At 39.4% G+C, this 26,809-nt stretch overlaps 2 protein-coding genes across 2 annotated transcripts in view; both read left to right on the forward strand.

Moving 5' to 3' along the window:
* faf1 (Fas (TNFRSF6) associated factor 1) overlaps nucleotides 1-6,664 on the forward strand; it is an 83,008-nt gene extending 76,344 nt beyond the window's left edge. Inside the window, exon 19 of the mRNA XM_042480971.2 lies at nucleotides 6,405-6,664. Coding sequence (XP_042336905.1) covers nucleotides 6,405-6,488 — 84 coding nt within the window. The 3' untranslated portion in view covers nucleotides 6,489-6,664. The remainder of the gene's footprint in view (nucleotides 1-6,404) is intronic.
* Nucleotides 6,665-7,268: 604 nt separating this feature from the next.
* On the forward strand, nucleotides 7,269-25,958 carry dmrta2 (DMRT-like family A2). Its single transcript, XM_042512138.2, has 3 exons — nucleotides 7,269-10,782; nucleotides 22,813-23,293; nucleotides 24,222-25,958. The coding sequence occupies exons 2-3, from the start codon at nucleotides 22,834-22,836 to the stop codon at nucleotides 25,103-25,105; spliced, it is 1,344 nt and encodes a 447-aa protein (XP_042368072.1). The 5' UTR covers nucleotides 7,269-10,782; nucleotides 22,813-22,833; the 3' UTR covers nucleotides 25,106-25,958.
* Nucleotides 25,959-26,809: the final 851 nt, after the last annotated feature.

Here is a 26,809-nt window from a genome sequence, read left to right on the forward strand (position 1 = left end):
CTTTTGTTTTGCTCTCCAGCCTTTGTATCCTTCTCCATATGCCCTCTCACTCTTACCCTCCAAAATCCTTCTTTCTCTACCTTTTCAAAAATACCCATTTAACATTTATTTTTAAGCAAAAACTATTTATTCTTATGCCTTTATTTTGCCCACTCTCTCCTTTTCTCTTCCTCCACATTCTCAGTTTTTCCCTCAGTTTTGCCCCTCGTCCAGCTTGTGCGGTGCATTACTCCCTTTGAAGTTCGTATTCGGCTCTGTTCTTTTCTGTTCACGCCCCAGCGCTACGTGCTGTCAACGCTCCTGGCAGCAGATAATGATCTCCCACTGCTTTTGTAATTGGCCAAATAAACACTTGACAACACTAGTTTAAAACAGACAAGTTATTTGGTTTTAATTAACATAGTAGGGCCTGTAATGGCTTCATTAAAAATGCGTTATTTCAGCTGCACGTTTGATTATGTTGGAAACGGACATCTTGAGGGCCTGTGTTTATTTTCCCTTTCTTTTCTTTCACGGCGGAGCGTTGCTTAGTGTCGCCTCCCCTGTTATCAGTGTGTTTTATTCATTTGAATCAAGTGACTTACAATTGTGGTATTTATTTTAAACTTCGCGTTAAGTGCTAATTATGTGGTTTTGACCGTTGAAATCTGCTGCTTGATAATGCCAAATACATGAGGTTGATATTAGCTGATTATTTTATGTCATACAATTTTTCATAGGGAAATGAAGACAAAATATCAAAGATTGCCGAGAAGCACCATCTGTCTTTTTAATTGGTTCCAGTTTTAGGCTTTTTAATGCTGAGCCTCCAGATATTGTATTATCTATTTAAATTCTGCTTTTGTTCAATTCCATTTTTTTCAGTTCAGTTTTATTCTTTTCATTTGTGTATTTTTAATTAACAACTGGAAAACCTTTTTTTCCACAAATGCTATTTAGTGAGATGAAAATCTTTGAAAATTAATTTCATCTTTAAAAATAGTCGGCCCCTAATTTAGCTGATTGGTTTGATCTAAACTGGCTGATGGAAATTATATTGACTCAAGGTTAAAAACAAACTGCAAAGCGGAGATTGTGTCTGTCTTATGTATGTATGTTATGTATGTATGAATGTATGCATGGCTGTGTAGGCACAGGAGGAGAGAAAATGGCTTAGGCAGAGCAGAGGAAAAACAACAGCTTTGTTTGTTGACAGATGCCTCCATGCTTATGGTCTGTTAATTGGATAACAATGTAAACAATCACCGATGGCGCCCGTCTCCTGTGTCAGTGTGGCATCTTGTTTCCCTGCTTTCTTTTTCAGACTCAGATGCTGCTCTCCCCCCATCGTCTCTCCCTGGTGCACGACGAGCACAAACTCTCATCCCGAATTTACTAAGAGCACACGCACACACAGCTTATATGTAGACCACAGACACACAACTACACACACACACACACCTGCTCCACCCCAAAGCCTCATTTACTCCTACCTGATGCTGTGGTGTCATAACAGCCTGTCGGGTTCATTAGCATGGCAGCCATTTGCGACGCGCTGCTCCTGAGGTGGGAAAATGAACGCAGCAGCCCTGTTGGTCGTTTTCCCCACCGTTGGGATGGAATATGTTTGCAGCACACACATAAAGACACACACACACACCATTTTACCTCCTTCATCTCGCTCCCCTGCTGTGCTATGAGGCAGCTGACTAGGTGAGGGGCATAAGGTTGATGTGGCAGCCCCTCCCTGCCCACACTGGGCTTCCAGGGACCCTGCTGAAAAGTCAAGAGTCTTAATGACACGTTGAAATGAGGACAAGGAGATGAAAGACGTGGAGTCAAAGACCGCCGACGTGCACACGGTGTGACATTTCCAAACACCCATGGGTGATAGATTGGTTGTCTGATGCTGATGTGTCTTCCTTACCTTCCCCCAATTTACTTGCATTCTTTTTTTTCCTTACGTTTTTCTCTAAGTCCTTAAACACCCTCAAAAGTTTAAATGTGTTGATTGATAGGCTGTTATTATGAAATATATATTGGGGGGGGACATATATCCCAGATGTTCAATATCTCCCCCTAAATATAATGATTAAATAAAAGATAGGCACCGCTGTCCGGAATAAGCATTCGCAAATTTAATCAGGATCATAAATGAACATAACAATTTGCAATTATTGTTATTATTACAACTGGTTTAAGTATTATGGTGTACTGCAGTGTGTGTGGTGTGTCAGAATGGTGTTGCTGTAGCTCAGCAGAAGCCATTGCTTGACTGCTGTGGATAGGTACAGAACAGCAATCAATGTTTCTTCATATAATAATCATAATCATTGCCTTTCAGATGAGAAATGATTAGTCATTCATATCATTAACATAATGGCAAGAAGCACCACTTACCAATAATATTACTTTTATTGTTCACTCTGGTGAGTTCAGAATATGGACATAAAGGGAGAGAGAGAAAACATGAGGTTACCGACAGGGCAGGGAGAGCAGGTGACATGGAGGTCAGCGAGAAAAAGTCAGGATACATGATAATATCAGCATGGCACTGGTATCGGCATATATCAGCTTCAAAATAAAATATCAGAATTGGCCAACAAGCTTATATCTGATACAGCTCACTTGATAATTAGTGCAGCAATAACACAGATGTCTCTTACAGTTAAAAATATAAAAAGTGCAAAATAATTTTAAAAAACCAACCATACAAACAAAAATACCAACCAACCAAACAAACAAACATTACGTGTAACAAATCAAAGTCAAGTCAATTTTATATATAAAGCCCATTTCACAAATCACAATTTGCCTCAGATGGCATTTATGGCATACAACATCCCTCTGTCCGTAAGCCCTCACATCGACAAAGGAAAAACTCCCCCAGAAAACCTTATTATGGGGGCAAAAAACCCCATGACAAATTCAGTTCTTAATTTAAACCCAACGGCTGTTGGTATCTAGATGTGTATCAGCATATTTTCTAGTTACTAGTACTTAATGACTAAAAAAATATGAAAAGAGCAATTCCATGTCTCATCGAGTTTTTAAATAGTTAAGAGTGGCAGCTCTTTACTTAGAGGTTAAAAAGTAAAATGACCAAAATCAAGTTAGATTTGTGTTTGTGTGTTCAGTGTTGAGCAGAAACCACAGTAGTAACACGTAATGGAATTATGTATTTAGATAAGACATTACATAGAATTGTAATTGGATACAGTTACTGGGAAAAAATGTGTAATTTAATTACAGTTACTAATTTACATGTTGGTAATCATAAAGGGGGTTACGAAGAATAGAATATAACATTCATTCTGTTACTTCGCATCTTTTCGCCATGCAGAAATGCCTTGTTTTTGGCATATTTCTCTTCAGCGTAGGTTAGTAAAGCCATTGTGACAAGGAGGTGCAACACTTATGCACTCAACATTTTAGAACTTTATAGCTTTGTTGCTCAGTTTGAACATATTTGTTAGAAAAGTAATCAAAAAGTAATCAAATGTAATTGATTAAGTAATTAACATAATGGCAGAACTTGATTTTTAACAGGGTAACTAGAAATCTTTAACATTTCAAAAGTAGCCCTCCTAAAAATGATTGGATTTGTGTATAAAGATGGATTTATACTTTCTAAAATGCTTGTTTGTTAGGACACTATTAGCACTAACAGGGAACTTGTTATATAGTCTGCAGGACGTTGTGGTTCAGTTCATGGTCAGAGTTCACATTTCATTTCCTACAATAGTCTGTCTCAGAGCTATCACTCTGCTTGTTGTGAGGTCGACCTTTACCAGGCGAGCTTGCCCCCCCCGACCTTCTACAGCAGGTACAGGGAGCTAGTTAATTATCCCGCTGTGAGGTTAGAATAGGAGCCCTAATCAGAGGGGCTGACGCAGCAGTCATCAGATAAGCCCCGGACACATCTCAGTGTCACACCACCTCGCCCATTCAGCCCAGGTGTTAGATTGGCCCGATGTAACATAACCCCTCCAGTGATTAGCTCACATAAGCTAAGAGAAAAACATAGGTCAGACCCCCTTCATGTCAGCTAACTCGATCAGCTCCGTTGTGGGTGGCACTGCATTATTCCTCTGCTTTTACACAATAGCTGTCATGCAGAGTACCGAACGCAGATAAATGTTTCTCTCCTCCACAGCATCAGCTACGTTCCTGTGTGACCTTTGTCACAGCTGAAATTAGTCATTATTAGCCATCAAAAACACACAGTTTTCCTCTCAATCCCTGCTACTCTCTCTCTCTCTCACACACTCACACACACACATACACACACTCTCTCTCTCTTTCTCTCCTGTGCTGTAACCTTCATCAGTTTGTTCTGGATTGGAGCCTTTTTAAGAAAACAAACTTGATGGTCCTCTTAGGGAAGCGAAGCTCGGATTACTGCCTAGACTTTTTTAAAACATGATGTTAGAATAATACACACTCTCTTACAATCACACACACACATTCAATGAACCCAGCAGTAAAGCTACACTGTTCTCCCGGCTGGATCGCAGGGCTTATATGGAGAGACAGTCATGGGGGGATTTCAGTAGTGCAGAATGACTGAGGCTTTGTCTACACTCAGAGTTGCCGCTGATACTCAAAAAGTGTTAAAATGTGTTAAATTAATTAATCTAAAAATAATATCTTAATTTGTATTAAAATGTCTTAAATCAATTTTTCAAAAGTTTTTCAAAAGCAAACACATGAGAAGCAGTTTTAATGAGTCACATTTTCTGACGTTCCATCGTAAAATCTCAAAATAATTGGGAATATCTTTTTTCTTATAATTTACCAAATGTCTGTCACATTAACGCTGCACAGATCAGAAGAGCAAAAACAGCAACACTCATATTTTGGATCAACTGTTTGCTAGCTAGCTGTCGTAGCACCCTGGTCAACATGAGGAAGTGCCATTGCAACAAAAATAGTCTATTTACTTAGATTTCGCAGCATGGCTGAACCCGACCGAAGCTCAGTGTATTTTTTATACAAAAAATATATCCAAACTGCATGATGGGAATCAAGTCAATGGAGTTAAAAACACAGACAGCCCAGAAAACTCACCAAGGAACACCACGTGATTCCCCAAAAAGTAATGTTTTGCATTATGAAAAACATTTGAGCAAAACTGTCCCTAACCCTAAGTAATTGATTTCAGTTCATGCTCTTATTTAACTTTGGTTATTTTAAAATTGGTCTTAAATTTAATTACTAGCAACAATAATAAAAAAGTTTTCATTCAGAATCGACAGAAACAAAATAAAACTTACAAAAATAATTAAGTTCGTCTGTGCGCTGTTACAACCGTCACCCACTCTAGTTTGGTTAAAATAAACCCTTAATTCACCCATTAAGATGTGAAAATGTGCTGGTTCTATAGATGCTTAAATTACTGTTGACTGAAATGGAGTCTGGTGGGTTTGGCAATGGCAATTTTCGGGCTGTTCCTGGTTAAACAAAAAGGATCTTACTGTTTGACATAAAGGTCTATCTCTGTAGGGATCCTTTTCATAATGTGGTCAGACATTTATGATAATAATCTGAGCCTGTCAATGGCAAAAAAAGTACTTTTAGTGGACCTAAATTGATGATGCTGAAATGCACTGAGTGGTTACACTACAGCCTATTTTACAGCTGCTAGTTGCAGCACTCTCACTCACTATTGGACCAATTTCATTGTTGATCCCATTAGTCACTCAAACAAAAACATGGGAAAAAAGCTTCTGGGTTGGAAGACACTTCAATTATGCTTTAAACTGCAGGAACCCTGCACACAAATAGGGGTAAATCTTACGAGGACTTTTAAGTGGTTTAGATGGTGTTGGTGTGAAACCGGAGATTTCCAAACATAGCCGCTTGTGTGGCACAGTCCTGTAAACTAAAGGTTTGTCTAACATTATTCTTACTAAGACTGGTGTTTTGGTCCAGTGTGCTGAGCACTTTGGTTTAAATCTCTTTCACTGTTCTTCAAAAAAGCGGTTCAGTGTGGAAGGCCAAAACAGAGGAAAAATGCAAGGCATTAAGCAGTGAGGAAACAGTTAGTCAATTGATGGATTAGTCCATTGGCAGAAAATTGTAAGCCAACAAATTTGTTGATTGTTTTTCCTTTTTTTAATACAAACCATTTGCTGGTTCCACATTGCTAGTTCAGTCTCCTCAAATGTGAGGATTTGCTGCTTTTCTTTGTTTTGTTTCACTGTAAATTTAATTTTTAGGATGGTTATAGACTGTTGGTTGAACTAAAAGTGAATTTAAAGATGACACTTTGGCATCTGGTAAGTTTTGATAGGTATGTTCTGACAATTTGTTGACTGATTAATCAGAGAAAATCCATGAAAAGAATCATTAGTCGCAGTCATTTGATTGGCAATGGTCTAATATATATTCATTCTGCTTCCCACCACTGTGTGTCTTTTCAGATCACCCAGTTGGATCCAGGATCGACTCTGCTGGAGGCCAAGTTGTTTCCGCAGGAGACGCTCTTCCTGGAGGCTAAAGAATAGGAACTGGTCGTCTGATAGCTGAGAGGACTGACTGACTTATTAACTGGCTGGACACACACTAGTCACCGAGCATGGGCCCCACCAGTCCGGGCCTACAGTACACACACACACCCACACACACCCACACACACACACACACACACACACACACACACACACACACACACACACACACACAGACGTACATAAACACACTGGCATGCACGTCCAGTGACACACAAGTGCAAGTAAGCTTCTCTGCCCTCGGCCTGGTCGTGGCACATGAATCCCCAGTGTACACGTGTTGCACAGAGGAGCAAAGACAGTATCACAAGCACACAGCCAAACATTCACCTCCCTAACAACCATCTCTCTCTTTCTCTTTCTCTCTCTCTCTTTCTCTCTCTCTCTGTTCACGACTTCACGTTCCCAACTGCTGTGTCACGATTTTCTCTCACAACACAAATACACAAAACAGTACGATAACAGCATTCGAGAGACTAAGAAGACAAAATCTTTGTCACAGGAAAAAAAATAAATAAAACATGGACTGCCCCTTCGAATCCACATTCAAAACACCAAGGCTGCTTTTTTAGAACATGTTTTTTTTGTGTTTGAAATCAAAAAAATGCTAAAAAATAAAATAAACAGCAAGAAGAGATGTTGCCTGGCAGAAGTCTGGGCTGTTTCATCTCCACCTGTATCTCCTCCCAAAACTTTCCCAAACTCCACTTCCCCACCCTCCCCTGCCCCTATCTTCCACCCCTTCACCCCTCCGTCCGCTGTCTGCCGCGGGGATGAGACGTGACGGGACACCTGCAGCATCTGCAGCACCTCCCTCTGTCTCCGCTCCCCCTGGTTTTAACATCCACTGCTCCACAAGCCAACGGATTGCTCAGTTTTCAGTTTTTTTTTTCTTTTTTGTTTTTTTTCTTGATCCTTTTTAAGTTTGATGCTGTATTAGTTTTAGTTTGATATACATTATATAAAATATATGAATATGAACATCAATTCGTCTCACCCGGAAATCTGTTGAAACAAGCCCTGACACATATATACATACACATATCAGTTTTATCCAATTCAAATTATTTAAACGTGATTTGTTTTTCTTTAAAACCTCTGAAGTTATGCAAAAGTTTGAGAAATCTTTATTTTAGGGCATCTAGAGTAGATCCTGTTATTTAAAATCACTTAAATTAATCGAAGTTTTTAGCAAAGCGAAGAAAAGAAAAATAACACACCAAAAGAATTATAATAATAAACTTTATTTATATAGCACATCTCAAAACACAGCTACAAAGTGCTTAACAATAAATTGAAACACATTTAAAACACGACAATGAAACAAACTAAAATGACATAAAATATAAAAATACAAGAAGGCAAAAAACTAAAATCAAGATAATAACCAAGATGCAAGATCAGTAAGATAGGAATAAAACCTACAGCTCAGATAAAAGCAGGATATGCTTTTCGAAGTATGTTTTTTGGCGAGACTTTAACAAAGACAGTGATTTAGAAAGCCTGATATCCTCGGGCACTGTCGTTCCAGACCTGACGGCCCTGATTGCAAAAGCTCTGTCCTTCAGCCTGGACTCTGGAACAGACAGAAGACCTCAGTTATCTGACTTGAAGATTACATTATTACCAAATCTAAAGTTTAAACGATAAGCCAAGAAATCCCCCTCTACAGACTTTGAGAGTTGGTTGCCTTAAATTGGTGAGACACCAGAAACCAAAACCTGAGTCAAAAGACGTGGATCACGCAGGCTTTTAGAGATTGTGATGTTAACTGTTCCCAGCGATGTTCATCTCCTTATTAATATCTGAGCAGTCAGTTTAATGTAAGTTTGATTACAAAATAACCTGAACACGGTGCTAATCTCACCCAGGTTGTCCATGTTCAGTTCAAACAGATTAAATATGCATCTTCACATCTCTGTTACCACCGGCAGACCTTTTACATACTTCTCTTAACAAATGTTTTAATATTCTCATTCACACGCCACCTGGTAATATCAGCCACACCGCAGCTAATTTCCTGCCTTAGCGACGAGAGATCACGCAGGCTTAGCCCTCCATCTGTAGCAGGGCTCCTCTGTCAGCTAAAGGCAAAGTTTGAGAACCCCAGCAGAGCTTGCATCACAGACAAACTGCTTTTAGGGGAAAGAAACAATACAAGAATATTAGGGCTGGATATCATTTTTGAAATTATGACACTAGTCCCAATACTAGCACCCTTAAAGTGATGAGGATACCAACAGAGTATTTAATTTGATACTTTTTTCTTTTTACTTCATTCAGTATTCATCATATGAATGAAAACATTCAATTAACTACTTTAATCAGGCTGTTCTCATTCACTGTTTGTTCTTATCCCTACAAAAAGTAATGCACTATAATTGGGCGACCTCTGGCTCGTCTGGTGTATCCCATGTGGGTTGGGGCCTTTGCAGCGGCCTGGGGTTTTACTCCAGCCTGCAGCTCTTTGCTACGCGTCATTCCCTCTCCCTCTCCCACATTTCCTGTTGATCTGTGGCTGTCCTGTCATTAAATGCAAAAATCATCCCAAAATGATCATTACAATCTGTATATAACCCACGTAACCGTGTGCCAGGAGGCTGAGATTGTGTGACCCATGTGCTTCAGGCTTTATCAAACATATCATGGGTGCATCAGGTGATGTAGTATAAAGAGTAACAAAGCAGAGGGAGAAAGATTGGAGTGGTAGATGGGTCAAACAAACACAGGACTTCGACCCAGGAGACCTGTGTTTGTGTCCCGTGTCAAACTAAAAGTTTGTGTTGAGTTATTTTAAATTAAGTATGTTCATAACGACACACTTTGCCATGATTCTTTACCTTAAAATAACCTAACCAGTAGAGGCACCTATTCTTAAGGTATCATTCGAACTGTGTGCCTAACTTTTCATAAAATATCATAGAGCTATTGTATGAAGATATATTGCCGGCTGAACTGCCAGCTCGATCAAAGACATCATGCTGAGCTTCACAACAAACTGTATCTGTTGCTTCTGCTGCTGTGGTGGGCTAATCACATGTATTAAAGATGGCTGAAATGTAATAATTCTAATTAATACAACTACTGAACAAAGCTGATGTTAGTCTTTAAATTGATATTGAATGTAGCCATTAACAGCAGCTATTAACAGTGAAATTCAGCACCTGCCTCTTCCACATCAGTTTTAATCTCTTACACATGTCAGAGTCAGACGTAATTGGTTGTGAACTCTGACTTCTTCAAGAAAATACTTTACTTGACTACAACTGAACTTTGTCCCTTTTGGGGAACACTGTAAGACCCTGTTTGGTCTCCGAGTAGTTTAATCTTTGTGAACCAGCTTAGATGAATCTAGACTAATGAGGAGAGGAAACCAAGTCTGTTCAAGCTGTTTTGAGTTCGTCTTGTTTCAAATGGGAGTTGTGTGAGCTTCACCTTAATCCTTGTGGGTAAAATAGACAATTATCTCATGAACCTCTGTGTGAATACTGCCATCAAACTCTGTGGTGTTTATTGTTGGAAAATAGGAGTCTTAAAATGTTTTGTAAGGTCATTATCAACCATGTAGTTCTCTTTGGAAGTGCAAGTTATACTCTAAAAATACTGGTACTACTTGCGTAATACACACAGTGAGTATATCGCACAAGCATCCTCCTCGACTGTGAGCGTGAGTTTGTGTTCGTCTTGTTTCTCACGCGAGGAATGAGTCGTCCTGATGTGCTCAGCCAGCCGCACTTCCCAGGGTTTGACCAGACAAGAGACTTTGCTTGAGGCGCTGACAGAGAGGGTGAGACAGAAACACTGCAGGACAAATTCTTACGGCTTTCTGTCTCTCTTCCTCTATTAATTCAAACATATTTAGCTTAAGCATTATTGTGAAACGAGCTATGGCAAAAGATTTGTGATATAATATCTTGATTTTCAACTATTTGCAAAGTGGAATTAACAGTAGAAAAACATTTGGCCATATAAACCAAAAACTTAGGTAAAAATTTAGGTTTTCCATGCCTCGAAAAAGCCTTGAAAAGACCTTAAAACTTGAGAACAAAGCCTTGAAAATACTTCAGTCAATGTACACAAGTAAGCAAAATGTAGATTTTTATTTTTAAAATTAAAATTAAAGATCTTTGGCATTGACTCATCCATAAATTCCATGTATTGTGGCAAATTTTGCAGCCTTTTCGGAGACCGCCCTGGGGAGCCATAGACGTGGCCTTGACTCTGGCTGGCTGTAGAAAAGATGGAAGGATGATGCAGTGTTCACTTCAACGGCATCAAGAAGACATAACAGGTAATGTGGTTCAGATATCCCTCAGTGATCTTGCAGAGAATACTTTTACATGCACAGTTAAGTCAAGCTACGCTTATAACTCGATTAGGTAATTTAATTGGACTGCTGTCCTTGTCCAAGTAAACAAGCACTGAGGGAGAATCGATCTGTTGACGGATGTATGTTGGACTTCGCAGGAGTAGGTGTCATTATGCCTTTCAGGTAGTTGCTATTGGACCTTCTTCCAGTCGACCTATTACGTCACATACCAAACAAGTTAGCAAGCGGCAAGCGGCAAACGGGTTGCATGTCGAACGATGAAAACATAGATAACTTTTTGTCACTGTATATTTCGTCATGAATGGTTTTTGCTCCAGGACTCACAATTGATACCTTTGTCTTGTTTTGTTTTCTTCCCTTCTTCTTCTTCTACTTTGTTTTTCTCAGCTTTCTTTTACGGATTTATGCTGCTTGACTTCCTGGTGAAAACTTGGTGCAGGACTATGGAGCATGTGCAGAACACCTAGACCTGGTCATGTCCAGTTAACGCGTATACATAAAAGAGTAAATCCACCCCAACCGCATTATCTAGGTGTGTTAGTCTGACTTAAAGAAGTCGACTTGGTACAATTTCCTGATTGTTTACCTGTATTTTAAAAGACCAGTTTTAGTCAGACTAACACAATACTTTTTCTATCATGTAAACATGGATAGTGGCTGAATGTTTCTCTATTCCAGCTTGAATTTTTTAATTCTGAGGAAAAGGCTTAAGTTATGTTATAACTGAGCTGTTTCAGTTTAAAAGTGATTTGACCATCATGCCTTTACGTCTTTAATCAGTACCTTGTCTTTCCCCCCAAATACGGCAATGTAGAGTCCCTCATTTCTCCCAAACAAGACCTTGAGAGTCAGTGGGGAGTCCTTGAATTTCACAAGTGAGAGCTGGCGCCCAGTTTGGTTCAAGGGAAATGCTGAACTTTGGTGAAGCTCTGAGAGCAAATGTTAAATGTCTGTGGATGACATTTGTATTACAGGGTACAGATAGATCACTGAGTTGGCTGTAGAGTCGTGTGTGCGTGCGTGTGTGTGTGTGTGTGTGTGTGTCTGTGTTGGCCGTACGGCTCGTGCAGCTCGGGGCGAGGGTGAGGTCACAGCAGAGCAGGGCAGGGAGCTCAGTGAGCGTGAAGCTCGGTGCGTTTATGCAGGAGACAGACAGGTGCACCTCTGCTCATCTGTCAGAGTCAGAGTCTTCCTCGGGGAACAGTCTGCATAGTGCAGCTCCTCTCAAGTGTGAGATTACAGTTTCTATCACGCAGCTTTTTGAATGTAATGTGCACAGGCATGTTCCTCTGTGCCGCTGCAGCTCGTGACGGTGATAAGGTCGGAAACGCCAATGAGACATAATGATATTCCTCTTCATACCTGACCAAACTTGTCAATAGTTGTTTTTGTTTCACTCATCAGGGAATTTAACTGTTAGTGAGAGATGTATGACAGTTGTGTAACAGGGTTTTGTAGACATATTTGATAAATTAGCACTTTTCGCTTTTGCAATTCAAAGATTGAATACAGCACAGAAGTATTAACTCAAACATTTAATATTTGTAATTTCCCTTCACACAACAGAGGAAGAGACGTCAGTTTTTGGGTGGCAGCAGTGAAGCACTTTTTCAAGTAAACAATTCACTGAAAATGACACAGTCAGGGTCCTTCTGAGAGTAAAATAATTTGTTAATGCCATGGACTCTCCTCTTAATGCAGTGGCGTAGGTTTTCTTTCAACGTTGTGTCCTTTGCTAGAAATCTTTTTTTGTGCACCAATTTGTTCCTTTTCTGCATCAGTTAATAGTGTAAATGTCTCATCAAAACAAAATTCCTCTGCTACTTTCATATTTTTATCTTTTGGGGGAACAAATGCATGCATTCTAAATATTGAGATGGAAGTGTGATGCAAGTCCACAACCAGCTGAACATGAAGACCTTTCAGAAATGAAGTGCAAATAAAATGAAATCAAATAAAAAAAAATCAGGAAAATAAAAACAGTTAAAAATAATTAAATAAAACAAATAAGTGAAATAATAATACATTAAATAAACAAGAATTAAATAAAATAAGAATTTAAAACTAATTGATAAATAATCAAATAGATGTGTTGTCTAAACAAAGAAATTGAATCAAAACGTAGAAAACAGACAGTTGGAGGGGGCTACTGGTTACATTAATTTGTTTCTAATACTTATTTACAAAAAGTCAGGTTTTAAAATTTTTACTTAAACCTAGAATGTATTTTTTATGAAGGAAAAGGCATCAGTGTTTTTTTTTCCTTTCTTTTTTTAGACATATTAGTCAACTTTTGGCTGGATGTCTTAATCAGAGCCTTCTGAGCAGCACCCCTTAAACGTGACACAGGGGGATGAGAAAGTGTCTGTGTGGTAATGAGCTTACTCTGCCGGCTCCCCTGCCGCAGATTCAGTGGTGGCAACATCAGGTTGCTGTCTTGATTCCCCGGCGACAAAAGAGGAAAGCGTCCATGATGTTTAACCAGCTCCGCCGGGGTCAAGAATGCAGCCCACTGGCGAGGGAACAAAATTCCTGACACAAGTGATCTCTCCTCCCTCCTTTTGATGTGGGACCCACTGAGATCTCAGAGCACGGCAGCTCCTTGAATCACAGGATCTCCGCTCGTATCCCAGACTGGCCTAACCTGGAGGGTCACCCCAAGTTTACTTTCTCAGAGACGCCGGCCCTGCCCAAAGAAACAGAATCTATGCAGCTTAAACTGTTGGGTGGGCACAAAAGGAGGGTCATCTCTCTCTGTCTCTCCCTGTTCACAGTGCTGTTTGTTAATGATACAATAGACATGGAAAGACTTTGGTTTTTATCTTGGAAAAACAAAACACATTTTCCTTGCAGCCATGTGTGATTTTTCATTTACATGTGGCTGTAAATAGGTCTAAATTCTTAGAAGCACTTTTAGCTTTTACTCTTATTTCCATATAACTCTGACAAACAATGCCAAATTAAATGTATTTTACTCCATGGTGGCCAGTCTATTTGAAACTTTGAAAATACAGGCCTAATTTAATCAATCAATCAAACAAATAATAGCAGAAAAAAAGCTAATGAACGTAAATTGATGTAATTATACCTCCTGTTGTAATTACTTTGACTATTGCAATTGTTAAAGCTTTTTCTGCTTCTATAATGGGAAAAAATAACACAGTAAGTTTGAGCAGCCAGACCTTGTGTCTCTGTGCTGTCTGACGTGAGTTGTGGAGGTCAGTGCAGTTTTATTGGGTTAACATTTTAATGAGAGGCGCGTGCAGCCCTTAACTGAAGTACTATGAGCATTTATTGGCCGTGCAGCCGACCTGTGGATTCTCCCTCGTGCTGTTTTCAAAAAACAAACAGACATGAAAACTAAACATAAATAAATAAGCCATGCGAAGCCAATCTAATGTTTATTCTTCAACGGAAATCACATTTAAAGCTAATTATACCTAAAGATCTCCTAATGATTTTTTTCTACCAATATGAAAACTACGACACTGATCAATAATTTCATATATTTTTGGTTTAGTTCGTTTTTGTATTTGAGGTAATCTTAAATAGTCGCGTTTAAGATTAGGTATTATGCTTTTTTTGTTTTATGTTTTTGCTGTGAAAAGTGCTCTCCTTCTTTCCATGCATTTTATTTATATATTATTTTAAGAATTCCAATGTGCAATAGAGGAAAAAAACCCGAGATCATAGGCTTTGCTGAGCCTATTTTTAGGGTGCGATATCACATCGCGTTATTCAGTAATTAATTTTGTATTTAAAGCCATCTGGCAATCAGTTGTTCATATGTGATGCTAAAGGAAATATTATATTCCTCAGAAGAAGAAAGTGAAAGTATATATATATATATATATATATAGTCGTGTCTATAAATGCATTATTATATTTGCACTTCCAAAATAACGAAAATCTGCCTTTTTTCTCTCCCCATGACGCATTTTTTGATAATGCTGATTGTACTTACGCGGACTGCACCAGGGGGCGCTGAAGGGGAGAAATTGCGTCTCCGCTGTGACACCTGATCTCACTAATTGTTTCAGATGAGAAATTAAAAAAAAAAAAACAGCAATCATTAATAAAATGAAAAAGCTCATTTAAAATGTATATAAAGAAACATGTTCAAATAATAAAACAAAAGAATCAAAATAATTTTATTTCAATTTTTCACAATTGCAAAGAAAAGCGAATACTGATTTTATTAATATTTGTTTGTGGTTTAATGTAAATTGATACAGTACTGATATCAGCTTGATTGATCCACAAGGTTGGTAAAAACAAATCACTTAAATGCGCACACAGCTGTGATTCGTTTGGCCTATCACTAAATATGAATGCGCTATTAAAGTGCGGAACTACAAATTGACCTAAATAAATATGACTAAAAAAATCGTTCTTAATGTATTATTAAATTGTTAACTTCTCTATAAAAGTGTAATCACTGCAGCCCTCGCGGCCTCAGACGGCTTGTTGCTCAGTTCATTTATAGTACTATGTTCCTCACGCGCACCTCCAGGTCCGTCTCCTTAACGCTGCAGAGGTTTTATAAAAACCTGTGGTATTCGGATTATCAGCCGCATGGGATAAAGCAATAAATGGGCCAGTGGGGTCCTGAATGGGTGCAGTGGCGTGAAGGGGAGTAATTACAGCTTCATATTAATTGTGTTTTTTCTTTTTTTTTTCTAAGCGCACATAGTCACATACACACACACACACATACACACACACACACACAGGAGCGAAGCGGTGGTGACATCTAGGAGGGCCAAGTCTTTGTGCTGAACACTTCAAGTTTCAAAAACAAGGCCAATTGAAGCGGCGGAGCTCAAAGCCGGCACCATTGTAGGCGAACACATTGAGTTTTGATTGGGGACAATGGTGTTTCTCAAATTTCTAGCAAAAAGAAAGCCATACTCCATCTGTGATCTCAATGAGCGCCTATTCATGAGCTTCCTTCTTTTCTGCGCCATTCGTTGGTGGAGAAAAGGAGGCAGATGTGGAGGGATAGAGCAGGGGAGAGTGCATTTTAATTGGCTGCAGTGTGTAGGTCTGTCTCTGTCTTTTTTTTTTCTCTCTTTCTCACACACACATAGACACGCAAACACACTCACACTGGAGTTATATGCCACTATAGGGCTTGCAGAAGGGAGAGCGAGAGAGCCCAATAATCTCGCCGTGTTGATGAACACTTGTAGCCCATTCATTAAACAAAGATAATCCCTGCCAACCTACCTCGGGGGCACAAAAACGGTATTTTCTCTCTCCCTCTCTCTCTCTCTCCCTCTCTCTCTCTCTCTCTCTCTCTCTGTGTGTGTGTGTGTGTGTGTGTGTGTGTGTGTGTGTGTGTGTGTGTCAGTGTCAGTGAGAAAGAGAGGGAGAGAGATTGCCTGAGTGCTGGCCAACAGCTTTGGCAGAGAGGGACCCTTCAAATCTTTGAAATATTCATACGCCATGGCAGGGTTATCCCCCATTTACAAATAAGTGTTATTCTAGCGGCTGAAGAGTGATGCTTGAGAGACCTCTCTCTGCCTCTTCAGCTCAAGTGTTTGCAGCACATGGCCTTATTACCCGGTCAATCCTGCTGTAATTTAGCCTGCATGGCTGTTTGTCTTTTTGACTTGTGCAAGGCTGGACTGCAGGCTGAGAGCAATCCCACTTTACAAAATCTTTGGAGTTTATTCTCTAGTGGTGCTAAGTACAGTTACTCAAATATTGTAGTCAAGTGCACATCCTTCTACTTAGTATTTACATGCAGTGCTCCCTTTTTACTCTATTAGTTACATAGTTGACTTTTATATAACATGTTGGACTGTTACTGAGTGACAAAGGCGTAGATTTCAGGGGGACACAGGGGGCACGTATGGATGTATCACCTCCTGCAAAATAAAAACAAAAGTAAGGTTTGTAGCAGCCAGTGAACTTTAATTTGCTAAAATTAAAGAAACTGCAATAAATACATGCAGAAATACATGCAGAAAAAGGCAAATATTCACAAAGTCTTTGACACTTAAAATTTCCTAGTTGTGGACCCCAAATCCCCCACCACCTATATGGTGTTGGTTAAATCAAACTAGCCAAGAGGTATAGTAGTGAAAATTTGCTCCACCTTAATAAATACTGCACTCATATTCACATGGAGTATAATAAAAAATACTCTCACAGAGGCGATTGTAATGCATAATGTCCACTCTGGATATTTTAAGTGCATGTTTCTGACATTACTTTTGTAATTTTACTCAAAGTTTTAATACTTTCTGGTATTAGGTACTGTGATTTATATATCAGTGTAGGGGGTAGTTGGGGTGTAACTTTTTCTTTTTCTTTTTTTAATATATCATGAGCCTCCTGAAGCCACAAACGTTTTTCCATGAGTCTCCCTGAGTGACTTTGGAAAATATATGCCCTCCCCCCCGCACCACAAATAACCATTTTTGACAGTTTCTGGCTGTGATAAATGGTGTGATTTTGGAGATTTTTAAGAAACATGCATTTCAAACCCATTCGTAGGTTTCGGAGTTCTACGCATGTATAAAATGTCAGCAAAATATGACCATTTAAAGCTGAATGCCATTTCCCAAGGCCAAATCTAAAAAGATAACTCCCTCCTCAGTGCTTACAATATTGTTTTATGTGCCTCCCATGTTTTGCACAATCCCCTCCCCTCTCATAAATAATCATACATCATCATACATAATAATGTACTCCTATAGTGATTCGTTTTGCATAATGTGTACTCTTTGGATATTTTTGCAGGCACTACTTTTGTGATTTTACCTACATTTGGAATACGTTATGGTATTAGGGACTGTACTTTATTTATCAGAGTAAGAGTTAGTTGGGGCATGACTAAGGGTTTTTATCATGACCCTCCCCGAAGCTACAGATGCTTTTCCTTGAACTTGAATGCTTGGGAAAAATGCATGACCCTATATATATATATATATATATATATATATAATTTTTGTTTTGTGTATTTTCTTTTATTATATATATATATATATATAATTTTTATTTTATGTATTTTCTTTTATTTTTCACCTTGCATTACTATTATCTATTTATTTTACATTTTGAATACTGGTATTACTTATTCTCAAGTAAAAGGGCCTTGTCATGATGCACAATTAGTTTAAATGTTGATAATGACTTCCTGCAGACCTCATGTGCAATTATTGGATTCTGTGCTGGAAAAATAATAACAGCACACTGTGGCACATTAAGGTAATCATCGCCTAATATGATTACAAATGAACTTTAGGAAAGCTTTAATTGATGTTACTGTTGTAAGTCAGAGGGAAAGCAGGCTATAAACTCCCCCATCCGTGTGTCCGCTGACTCTGCAGCCCTTAAAGGAATGCATTTAGCTTGATCCATTCCCCTGCGCAGTGGAGCTGGTGTGAAGTGGCAGGTTAACAGCTTCTTGTCTATAAGCCTGGGCCTACTCGGTGTGCCTGTCAAGCGTGTAAATACTTCAGTGAAAAACCCCGTGCGTTTCTTTTCTCCGCGGCCCCTTGTCTAACTGCTACTCTAACCTCTGCCTCTGTGTGCCGGAGCCGGCTGCTGCAGCGGGAGAGCGCGGGAGGGGATCCGGGCCCAGCCGGGCTGCAGGCGGGGCAGCGGCAGTGGGAGAGGCCGCTAGAAAGCCGCACCGGGGTGCAGGGGCAGCGGAAACATGCTGCTACATATGTTGGGTCAAGCATGGCCTTTGTTGTGATCTTAAAAGGGTGTTAAAAACCCACTCGTCTGTAGCCTTCCTTAAAGAAATGAAAGCATGGCGAGGTTTTTTTGATGCATAGGCCTAATGAAGTGGTTAAAAGAATGTTGGATTTTCTAAGTGCTCACAGTCACTTTTAATTGCGCGGGGGGCATTTTTAATTGGGCCAGGGGAATAATAGTGAGCGTAATCCCTATCATAATGCATATTTTTTTTAAAGTGAACTTTCCGTTAGGCTCAAAATATAACCGTGAAGCAGCAAAGTTTGCACGCCTGCACTGTAAAATCTGATATGTTGATTTTAAGTTAAATAATCTTGGAAACCGATTGCTTTGAAAAAGAAAAGCAAATATAACTACAAATCTTATTTTATGTTTACTTTATATCCAAAGAGTGGTAAGTTAACTTTCGCTATTCGAAATTTCGCTATATTTATTTAATTTACTTTATTTTTTAAGTAGTTGCTACTTCAAAATGACAAGTGGAATTACCTTGTTCTTTTTAAGTGTTAGCAACTTCAGTAAACCAAGTTAGTCTGACTTAAAATGTACATGACGAAGACGATTTTGCCAGTGATGAAGGCAGAAGATCTGCCAGTTCTTTTTTGTTAACGTGTTTAACAAAATATTAATAATATAATAATTATGACTGACTGTGTTGCAGCAGCAGAATACAGATATATAGCTCAGTAAACTTGGTTTACCGATGTTACAAAAACTTAGAAAGATTGATTTAGTTAAACTTGTCATTTTTAAGTCGCAACAGTGTCACAATGTTAGGTAAATGTAACTAAATTTTGTATTATAGTTAGAAGATCTGCCAGTTCTTTTTTGTTAACGTGTTTAACAAAATATTAATAATATAATAATTATGACTGACTGTGTTGCAGCAGCAGAATACAGATATATAGCTCAGTAAACTTGGTTTACCGATGTTACAAAAACTTAGAAAGATTGATTTAGTTAAACTTGTCATTTTTAAGTCGCAACAGTGTCACAATGTTAGGTAAATGTAACTAAATTTTGTATTATAGTTAACGATTGTATGTAAAGTAAACATAAATTAAAAAATTATAGGCCTAGTTATATTTACTTCAGATTTTCAGTTTCCTGGATTTGTTTTTTTTTTAAGGAAAATCAACTTTTTCAGATTTTACAGTGTAGAATGAAATCAGTTTATTCGGAACTGTTGTTAATTTAAGTGCACACCTTTCTGACTTATTAACTTGTAATAATATTAAACACGGTGGCTCTCTGTGGACATATAGCCATATAGGCTAGCGCAATAAACGCCTTTTAAGTCCAAGTAATTATCAGTTAAAATCCACTTCTGTCACTTGGAAGCTGATGATAAGAGCTGGTAAATTGGCCCCTGCAAGTACTTCCAGTCACTTGTCTTTAACTGTTCTTTTTTTGTTTTGTCTCGGCCTTTACGCGCTGAGCAGCCACACTAATGATGAGAAGGACAGGCTGTTTTATTTTTCAATCATTCATCCTGAGGTGAGAGCAGACGCCTGTAATCTCTCCACTGAGCGCCGGGCCTTCTCTGCAGTTTGCAACTATCACTTTACCACGCAGGACGGGCAATTTTCATCCGAGTGAGATCGTCGCCCATACAGATAATTACTTTGAATGTCAAAAAGATGTAGTTTTAATATCGTCTCTATTAGCCTGTTGGCTAGGTAATTAAGGTGCAGATGACAGCGGCGAGGGAAACAGATGGCATTTGCTTACAGTGATTCAGAAAGTAAACAATGAGCCTGGGAGGGGAGAGAGGCAGGGCTGCGCGCACTGACTCACTGCTGCACACCGAGCAGCCATTTCTTTCTTCATCAGCTCTCAAGTTGTTGTTCCTCCTCACTAAGACTGTTGTTATCGTCCTCCAAGGGACTTACAATTGTTGATTTAAAAAAAACAACAACATCTATAACTTTTTAATCTCAATTCAAATACGTGCATGAATTATCTCCTGAGTGAACAGGTGAGGAAGCAGGTGGTTTGCGCGAGTTGCCCTTTTATAGCTGTGCGCGTCGCGGACTTCTTAAATCTCCGGAAGCATTACAGTATTATCGTTAGTCACTTAATAGGAGGCGATGGGAGGACGAGACACCCCGCGGCAAAACACTAATTCAGCAGAATTTAATGATAAGACAGAGGAAATGATGGGCAAATCCTTTTATTTCATTTGCTGATAATTTGTTTAAAAAAATAACAATAAGTGAACAACAGCCTGTATAAAATCCCTATAGTGCAATTAATTCTAACCTTTAGACGGCAAGAGAAAAGTTAACTTAATTCGATTTTTATTAGACTTTGATTAGACTATTTTCGTTAATAATAATAATTGTAACAACAGTAACAGTTATAATAATGCAAAAGATAATATAACGTTTTCCCAATTCTATTTTTTCAATCTGTATAGGCTATAAAACGTAAGCTTAATGTTTAGCTGAGATTAAATAATTATAAAAGTTAGGATGAGAATAAATATGGCCTACATATATTTACTGTACAATAAAAAACAAATTGGAATAATCTGTATATGCTTTAAAAAATAATAATAATAGTTATACAATTAAAACGTGATTTTAAAAATATATTACTGTAAAGATTAAAATGATTAAACGTGCACAATCGTGCGCCAAAATAGAGCCAACTAATTTGTTATATAAAAAAAAAACAACAACAACAACAACTAACAAACATTGTCTTCTTGTGCGGCACGGCGTGTCAGACTGATGGGATGGATAATCGAAAAATGAGCAACTTTTTTTCAAAGCGTTCTTGAAAGGCGTAAAAGCGAAAAATCGTTAATATGGATCAGTTTAATGTAAGATACTATCAAATTTGAAAAAAAGGAAAAGAAATAAAAACACAGGAAACTTGTGGTTTTGCATGCCCATTTAATCCAAGACTCCATTCAACAAAAATCATTTAATTTTTAATTTAAGAGATGTATTTTAAAAAAGTATTTCTAAACAATGTATAGGCCTAATACATAAAAAAACAATATTTAGGATGTAGGATATAATAATAGTTAATTAACGAAAAGTAAAATTGTATTACTACTACTGTGTCACTACGCTTTTTTTTCTTTTTGCCTCAACAGACTTCATGAATTAAATGTTTAAACTGTTATCAATGAAAATGTAAGTATAATTAAAACAGATTTCGTTCGATGTTTTGAAGCTAACACGAGACCACATTATAATTTGGACAGGGTTAAACCCTCCGTCGTTTTCCTGAAGCGAGTGAACCGAGCACGTTTACCGTTCAGCATCATCGATGGCTTCACTCTCTGCAGTCAATAACTGCAAATATCGACTCTTTTTCTGACAAATCATTTTCCGCCTCCTCTTGTACCAATAAAATAAATGATACTTACCTTCCCGGTTGACGAGATTACAGTCAGCATCATCTTTATTTTGGGGAAATATAAACTAGGCTATAATTAGCAGCCTGAACACACCTAGACGCCAGAATGGAGACTTCACACCCCAACATGCATGTCGCCAAATGATACAGAATATTTCTTGAGAAATATAAAGAAAGTTGTTGGAAGGGATGAACATTTTCCTTCATTTAGGGCTGTTATTTGATCTTTTAGTGTCCTGTTTGGAAGCATCTCGCTCCATGATAAAACTGAATAAATGGTATAACACAGGCTATTGTTTTAAATCTATTTAAAAAAAAATCTTTTTTAAAATACACTGCATCGATTTTAGCTTTCCGGGAACTCCCTTCAGATTCTTAACACTTGATATTTGGAATAAGAGCTCAGGTGGACACAGTTGAAAAAAGAAGCAAGCCAATCAGATTGCTCCTTCCCCCTTTGGCCAATGACAGACGCCACATTGTTGTCAAATTTGTCTAATGAAAACGTAGGAGCAACAATAGAGAGGGGAGAGAGGGATCTGTATCCACTGACAATCTCTGGAGGAAGTTAGTGTCTCAGGCTGCGGCGAGTAACAACCTCGGCTCCTCCTGGACAGTTTGAACTTTCTCTCGGGGAGGAATGATCGCTCCTCTGCGCTCCTGCTCTTTTCGGATTTAAACTCGACACTATCTTCGCATTTGTGGTTTTTCTGTACATTCGTTGAACAGTTAACGTTAGAGTTTCGATCATAGAGTTTTGCACGATAATCTCATCAGTAGACAGACACCGTTGCCTTCACCTGTTGCCCAGAGATGTTTAGCACCGCTGAGCAGATGTGAGCGGCTCAATACTCGTTAAACCAAATCAGATAAGTCAGAAAAAAAACGCATTGTTCGTGTTTATAGTTCAGTAACATCAACGCGGGCATGGATCTGAGACCGGAGCTCCCCACAGTCTCCTCTGCCTCTCAAGTCCACCCCGGAGCGGCAGCAGCGGCCGCGGCAGCCTCCATCCCGGTGTCCATGGCCAGCAACCTCCTGCGCGGCCCTCCGCTCCTCCTGCGCGCCGCCGACAAGTACCCTCGCACCCCGAAGTGTGCCCGCTGCAGGAACCACGGCGTGGTGTCCGCGCTCAAGGGCCACAAACGCTACTGCCGCTGGAAGGACTGTATGTGCGCCAAATGCACCCTGATCGCAGAGAGGCAGCGGGTGATGGCGGCGCAGGTGGCTCTGCGGCGGCAGCAGGCGCAGGAGGAGAACGAAGCGCGAGAGCTGCAGCTGCTGTACGGCACGGCGGAGGGACTCGCGCTGGCTGCGGCTAACGGCATCATCCCACCGCGGCCAAACTACGAGGTGTTCACCTCTGTCAACAGCGAGAGTAACTCAGGTGAGTGGAGCTGATGATCAGTCATATAAAGAATAAGAAGTGTAATTATTTATTTTATTAGAGCAGATAGAGAAGTCTAAAATCTGGCAGACTTGAGTTCTAAAATCAAGATTAAATCAGATCTCAATAAATAGGCCTGAATATGATTTTTCTGTCCATGCTATTATGGCCTGTTTGGCGAGCTTTGCTAGGAGACTCAGTGACTAGAATCATGGTTTGTTTTTGCTTATTAATTTATTTAATATTAATATTATGTTGTTTTAATTTATCTGGTATTTTACGTTGCCACTTTTGCAGTTTGGGGGTAAATGTTTAACCCTCTGAACCTGTTTCCTAATGCGTTCAGTTTGCACAAGCTATTCAACCCGTTTAAACCCGAGCAGATAAGGTTTGATTTCTTATTTAAAACATGAAAGGGAACGAAAACATGTGGCAACGTTGAGATGGCAGTGAGCAACTTGGCAAAACAAATTAGCAAAAGGTGAGAGGAAAAGTGTAGCCTATAAATTATGTTAGAGGAATGTATATATATATATATAGGTGTGTGTGTATATATGTGTGTATGTATGTTTATGTTATTTAATTTTTAAATGTATATACTTTTCTTGTTTGTTTTTATGCTTTATATGGATTTTTTTTTTCTATTTTCAGGACATTTTCCTGTTTGTTTTATTTTTAAATTAATTTCTTGCTAAGTTTTGTACCATGTCTTGTCAATCATTGCCTCCTCCTAATATTTTCTGAGGGTTAGTATAGACGTCTTATAGCTGCTGCCTCTTTAAAGGCCTTTGTGATGTAGTTTGAAATTCCACACCTCTGTTGCTGATTGATTTAGGCTACTGGACATTCAGCCTAAAAACATTTATAGGCTACTACGTTGGCATATTTGGCATAAAAATCTTACACATGGCTATGTTCTGATAAACAGATTCGAGCATCCAGAAGTATGACCTGTTTCCAAAGAGCCAGCTGTCCGGCTCCGCCACCCCGCAGCAGACTGTGAAACCGGCCTCCACCGAGAGTGACTCGGCCCCGGGCATCTCCTCCCCAGACGGACGGCACGGAGGCTCGGGTTCAGAGAACGGAGACAGCGAGTCCTTCATCAACTCACCGGTGTCCAAGCCTCTAAAAGACGGAGGAGAAACTCCCGGCTCCGTCAGCTCCATCGGCTCTGACTCCGGTTCTGAGACCGACAAAGACGAGCAGGAGCCCTCCCCGTCCTCCGCGGCCTCCCGCCACATGAACGCCATCGACATCCTGACCCGAGTGTTCCCGAGCCACAAGCGCAGCGTCCTGGAGCTCGTCCTGCAGGGCTGCGGCAAAGATGTGGTGCAGGCCATCGAGCAGATCCTCAACAACAGCGGCGCTCAGGGCCCCAACAAGACCGGGACGGATGAGACGTGGACGGCAGAGAGGGTGCTCCAGAGCGCGCAGCAGCCTCCGCCGTCTTCCGCATCCACCACCGCCCCGACGAGGCCCATGTTACCCGGCGCCATGACGCTCAGCAACCGCTCTGCGTTTTCTCCTCTGCAGCCAAACTCCCCGCACTTTGGCGCCGACCCCAGCACCTATCCTCTGGGCACCCACCTGGGACTGAACCCGCTGCGCCTGGCCTACTCTGCGCACAGCCGGGGACTGGCTTTCATGACGCCCTACTCCACCACCGGGCTGATGCCCACCCTGGGCTTCAGACCTCCGATGGACTACGCCTTTAGCGACCTGATAAGGGACAGGACGATGTTACACAAGGAGCAGGGCTATGCCAGCGGCCTGTACGGGCCTCTGGTCAACAACACGCCGGAGAAACAGTGAGGCCGGTGGACTGAGCGCAGAGACACATTGCGTTGTATTTGTAGCCACAAGTGTTGAATGTTCTGGCGAAAATCTGTGATGTGTTTTGGCTGCAGGCTGCTGTATATAATAGGATTATCTGGCTTGTAGTCAAATGGTCTGAGAGGGGAAAAAAAACTAAACTCACTTAAGTGTAATTTTCAAAAATGATTTTATATGTTTGACTAAGAACGTTTGGATGACATTCCCCACGTATGGACAGGATCAATAAAATAACAAAGCTGAAAAAAGAAAATATTTATACATTCCAAAAATAAGTCATAATGAGATAGTAAAAACAGCTGCAAAAAACGAGCGTTTATTGCTGAATTTTATGTCATTTCTGCAGGATTTTAAATAAAAGAGCGAAGAAATGATTTATCAGTTATGACTTCTTAGCCCATCACATTTTCAGCTGGTTGGTGAAACTAAAGTGCATATGATGCTCAAATCAACTCTGAAATATGCATTTCTTTTTCACCCAAACATGGAATATTAAATGAGGCTAAATTAAGTTATTATAACATGTAGATTACGGATGTTAACCCTATCTCCTGATGTACAAGTTGAACTAATGATGTATAAATGCCATCCCCCTTTTTTCCTCTTATGTATGATTTCACTTATCTCACCTCTTTGTTTAGTTCATTTCCAACTGCCTGTATTATATATCGCATTTGGTAATATGAAACGCTATGCTATATTTGACCTTTCATTTATCCGTTAGTCAGCTCAGATATTTTTGTGACAACGTGCTGGATCAAGTCAATTCATCTTCAAAATGTTACACGCTGTGCTGTCACATTGTGTGAATATGCTGGAAATAAATGTTATTTTAAAGAAATTGGGGAGAGTATAATTATTTTGTGTTGAGACTAACTGAAGACAAAACCATCCACATGCAACACATTTTATTTTGTGAAGAGAGCATCAAAAATTCAACTCGCACAAACTGAAAACCTTTCAAATGAGTTAGATATTTTGGCCTGTGGTGTGTAAATCTCTTTGGACAGCAAATCCACAAAAGCCTACTGCAGGAAATGAGCGTTTCAGGTAATAAAATCAGGCAATAATAAGGATACATGGGTAGATAGATAGATAGATAGATAGATAGATAGATAGTTACAAAAATGCACATGAATTGCTGCAGTATTATTTGTCTATTCTACAGAATCAGAGTGAAGTAGAAAAACATAAAACTTACAGATGCATTTTGAGGTTTTTGTATCATCAGCACACGGAAGCGAGATATTACATAGCGCACGTTTTAATTGACTGCGTTTCTTTTGGCATTAAAACATTTAATCAAATAGATTGAATAAACAAACAAACAAACAAATAAATAAATAACCCCTTTTAACAGAAGTTTTTAATACTTTTATAAGCAGCCGGGTGGCCACCCGAAGGCCCTTTGAATTTGTAATTTGTACATCCTTTTTATTTATCTATTTAAATTAAATCCGATTATTAGATAAATCTTCGTTATTAATTTAGATAAACTATCTTATCCATGAAGAAGCTGATTATGCAAATCGAATAAATTGCCAAGCTACCACAATGACAACCCAGGAACAAAAAAGGTGTAAAGTTTAAGCTCATTCATTTCAGTTTGAGATAATTAAACAGGTAAAGGAATTCAAAGTTAGGCTGATTTTTCCTAAGAGGGTTTAACTGTTTTATTTAGCT

This window comes from Plectropomus leopardus, chromosome 5 (assembly GCF_026936395.1).
Source record: "Plectropomus leopardus strain MGB_pleo_1.0 chromosome 5, ASM2693639v1, whole genome shotgun sequence".
Classification (NCBI taxonomy): Eukaryota; Metazoa; Chordata; class Actinopteri; order Perciformes; family Serranidae; genus Plectropomus; species Plectropomus leopardus.